General features: G+C 32.4%; 1 protein-coding gene across 1 annotated transcript; it reads left to right on the forward strand.

Annotated features, from left to right (window-relative positions):
• The first annotated feature begins 200 nt into the window (after positions 1–200).
• LOC133201893 (uncharacterized) lies at positions 201–2,668 on the forward strand. The gene is made up of 5 exons (XM_061337685.1): positions 201–257; positions 803–931; positions 1,097–1,157; positions 2,396–2,487; positions 2,613–2,668. The coding sequence occupies exons 1-5, from the start codon at positions 201–203 to the stop codon at positions 2,631–2,633; spliced, it is 360 nt and encodes a 119-aa protein (XP_061193669.1). The 3' UTR covers positions 2,634–2,668.
• Positions 2,669–4,280: the final 1,612 nt, after the last annotated feature.

Below are 4,280 nucleotides of genomic sequence, written 5' to 3' on the forward strand. Positions count from 1 at the left end.
TTGGTTGGATACGCAGGAAGAGAATTTCAAGGTAAATGTAAATGATTTTTAAAAAAACGATATTAAGCATATAATAGATAAGTTTATTATTATTATTATTATTATTGATCAGAATTGTACATCATAATCTGTATGATTTTTATGTGCAGATAGAAGTGAAGCAGTATATTGGTGACCAGAACGCACATAAATACAAAGTTATGTGTAGTTATGCATCACATAAATTCACGCAGCTTCGAAACCAGCTCAGAAGGATGGTATGTGAAATCTATGGTATTGCATTTATTTGCCTGCCTGAATGTGTGTTTTTATATATAAAATAAAACACTCTCATAACAATTAAGTGAAAGTAATTAATTATCAGGGACAGACAATAAATTCACAATATATTTTAAATCCACAGAGAATGATATTCACTTTGCTGTAACATCAACTCTTTTTATTGTGTTTAAATATGTGTGTTTTATTGTAAATAATACATGTATAATTGTGGTTGAAACATCAATAACTGTAACACGATTTATCGTAAATATTATGAAACGATTCCTCACCGTATCAATTTGCTTGATATTACAATTGGATGTTAAATAAATAAAAATCATATGATATAATTTTCTCAACTTTCAAGAAAAAAAAGACTTGCCTGCAGCAATGAATTTTGATATATTTGACTGAGAAACTAAAAATTAATTTTCTGAGCCTTTTATATCTTTGATAAATTTGTACTTTTCATGTAGGTATAAAATATGCACTAAGGAATAATTTATTTACATAAAATGTTTTAAAAACATACTACTTGTAGCTGTTCTACTCCACAATGGACATTCGTGGACTATCCCTGGAAGGTCTGTGCAATTATTTGTACAGGCCTTTCACTCCACCTGGAGAAAGCCCAGTGGACCAGAAGAGGATGAGGATGACTGTAGCAATTGTAAGTTTCAATAACAATAAAACTGATATTCTATTATAGAATTACCTATGTTTGCACTTTGCAGGTATTGTCTTAGGTAGCACAATTTATATAATGTTGATCAATTTATAGTGAAGCCTGAATGTAAGGGAAAAATTACTTTAAAGTCATACTTTTACATTTCAGAGAGCATTTCTATTAAGTAAAAAATTTGAAGAATGCAGCAAGTTTTGGGTTGAATTTAAAGGTAAGGATGTACTAACTTTGAATAGTGAACATGGTGAACAAATGTTTTGCTGTAACAACTGTGAAAATTAATAGTTGAACTATGACATATGACACTGCTAGAAATGATTAGCTGGCAGACCTAAGATGAAGACTCAAATGAGCTTTTCTGATCAAAATTTGTCATGATTTATGTTATGAACTTTTCACTTTTAAGATTTCTTTCATAAAACACGGGACCAATTTCAACCAAACTTTTGACAAAGCATCCTTGTTTCAATTTAATGGCCACACCCTCTTCCAAGGGGAGATAATCAAGAACTAAAAAAAAATTCTGGCATCTTTTAAAATTCTTCTTCTAGAGAATTGTTGGTCTAAAAAGGTGAAACAAATTTTTAATCATAATTAGGAATACAAATATGGAAGCAAGTCAGCTCCAACATATCAAAGTTAAAGGCAAGATTAAAGTTTTTGCGGACAAACAGATTGACAGATGGACAGGGCAAAACTATATACCCCTGAATCTTCAATTACAGGGCATATTTTTGAATATTATACTTTCATGTAAATTAGTTGAATCTGATTCATCGAGAAACATTCGTTAAAAAACACTATTACCCGCTGAATAATAAAGCCACGCCCTCCAGCCTAGCAACAGTCAACATTGCTTGATGACGGGTGATATTCCAAAAAATAGCGACTGTGCATAATTTATGCGCGCAAGGTTCATTGTTATATGTATTGTATAAAACATTCAGTATAATATGATAAATATTGCATGTAGTTGAGTGTAACACTGAAAATTTTCACCCTCGAAAACCATTGTCAACCTCGGCTACGCCTCGGTTGACAATGGTTTTCTTGGGGTGAAAATTTTTCAATGTTACACTCAACTACATGCAATATTTATATATGATGATTGAAGAACAGCAAGGCTGTAGTAAATCAGATGAGCATAATGTGGCTTCTGAGCCTCTTGTTAAACACTCAAGATCACAAAATTTCACTAAATTTAGGGAATTCCTAAGTATTCCATTTTGCTACTTATTGTTACCGTTCATGGTGATTTAATAGTTGCAAACTGAGTTAACTTGCAACACACATTTTTTACCTTTGCTGGTGAAACATTAGTGTTTGCAACTGGCAAATCATCATGAAAGTTCATATAATATTTAATTAAATTGATGATAACATGGATAAGGCCTGGAACGGTTGAACACCTGATGCATCCTCATGAACATTTTCATTTCTTTTTTTCAGATTTCTATGATGCAATCGGAAGAGATGAAAGATCCAACATATGGGAACTCCTCCAAGAGAAGGAGGAGAGAAGAATTAGGCGATATCGAGAGGTAAGTCACCTTGATTAAGAACTTGATCATGACATTTTAAATGCAATAAGTTTAAACAGATTTAAAAAAGACTCAAAAGTTCTATTTTTCTAAATTATTAAGTAATTCACTTTTTTAAATTGTAGGAGCAGGATAGAGAGAAATGAAATTATAATTTGGTACATGAAATAAAGAACTTGAAACCATTATATGTATTTTCTTATTGTAATATAATCCATTCAAGGAAAATAATTAAAGATGGACTGCATGAGCAGAGCTGACCCTGTAATACACTGTTGTGTCATTGTATTCTGTTCAACAAGGAACCAACGAAGATGTAGTCCTTCTAATTCAGCTAACAGTTACTGCAGACAAATTATTCAATCACCATGCATGATTAAATTAACTGTATTGAAAGACAAGATAAAAGTAATAATGATAATAAGCACAACAGTAATATTATACATGTGTAATTCACATATAAAGTAAAACGTGTATATTACACATGTTCAACACATGTTTTATATGTATAAATATACCATGTGTTTATTTTCACACATGTTTAACACATGTTAAACATATGTTGAACATGTGTAAAAATAAACACCCTATACATGTGTGCTCTTTTTATGTGTTTTACATGTGTAAAAAACATATGTTGAACACATGTTTAACATATGTTTAACACATGTTGACATTTTTCCTGTGTATGAAAAACATCAGTCAGCATTTGACTTCATGAGAGGTTGTATTTGCTGACGAGGTGATTGTATCGACCATAATCCTTTGCGAAATGATGACTTCAAACGTGGCTGTTTATATCCTTGTTTCATCAACTAGTTTGTCAATAGCATGCCTTGTTTTGAAATTGTTCATACGTAGAGCATGCTATTGTGTATCAAATCAACCAAGAGACATAAACCCAATATGCAGGTGATAAAGGTATATTGCTACATAAGTAAGGGTCCATGAATCACAATTCTGAAGAAGCACTGCTGCTTTTCATAAATATACACTTTGTTTCTTTGCTTTTATAATCAGGAGCAGAATATATTTTCATCACTCATAATTTCAAAGAAATTATGCCTTTTCACTATATAATCAATAGACCCACCCCCTTTCACCAGAGCTCATTCCTGGGGCAATGAATTTTGCAATTTTTTGAAAAAAAAAACACCCTTGCTCATCAATGTACTTAGTTAGTCTCTTTAATACCCAAGAGGAATATTTAATGCATTTTCACTATGTATTATAATCAATAGAGCCCTGTCCTAACACCAGAACTCCGTACCTAGGGGACATGAATTTCTCAGTTTAGGTAGACGACTCAATGCTTATAACAATCTTAACAACAGTTCCATTGCTGGATGCCCAGGAGTAAAGAAGATTTTTAATGATAGCACTTATTTTGATGGTTTAATTAAGCCGCACCCTTAAAGCCCCAATGAGGCAGGGATCATGAAATTCACATATTTTGTTTCTCTTCACTCATATATGCTGTATGCTCAGATTGGTAAAAAATTGATTCAGTGATTCGAGAGAAAAAGGTGAAAATATTCAAATGTTAACGGATGACGCACATGTCACGACGCCGGACGAATACAGATAGCAATAGGCCACCTGAGTAACTAAGGTGACCTTATAATGTATTCCTATGTATAACCCTGATTGCTCATTGTGGCCCCATCCTACCCCCCTCTAAATTTGAACAAATTTGAATCTACATTACCTGAGGGTGCTTCTATAACAATATAATCATGGCTTTGCTGTTCTTGAGCAAAAGATGATTCCTGCATATTGTTATTCAAAGCTTT

The sequence above is a fragment of the Saccostrea echinata genome, unplaced genomic scaffold, assembly GCF_033153115.1.
Source record: "Saccostrea echinata isolate AGI-Se365-2 ecotype Australia unplaced genomic scaffold, CSIRO_AGI_Sech_v1 ptg000046l, whole genome shotgun sequence".
In the NCBI taxonomy this organism is placed as follows: Eukaryota; Metazoa; Mollusca; class Bivalvia; order Ostreida; family Ostreidae; genus Saccostrea; species Saccostrea echinata.

What these genes read in the sequence shown, in the direction of transcription:
- LOC133201893 (XM_061337685.1), top strand. Translation starts at nt 201, where the DNA reads ATGTGTAGTTATGCATCACATAAATTCACGCAGCTTCGAAACCAGCTC. An exon ending in GAAACCAGCTCAGAAGGATG is followed by an intron (nt 258 to 802) that starts GTATGTGAAATC and finishes TACTACTTGTAG; the next exon opens with CTGTTCTACTCCACAATGGA. An exon ending in GAATTAGGCGATATCGAGAG is followed by an intron (nt 2,488 to 2,612) that starts GTAAGTCACCTT and finishes TTTAAATTGTAG; the next exon opens with GAGCAGGATAGAGAGAAATG.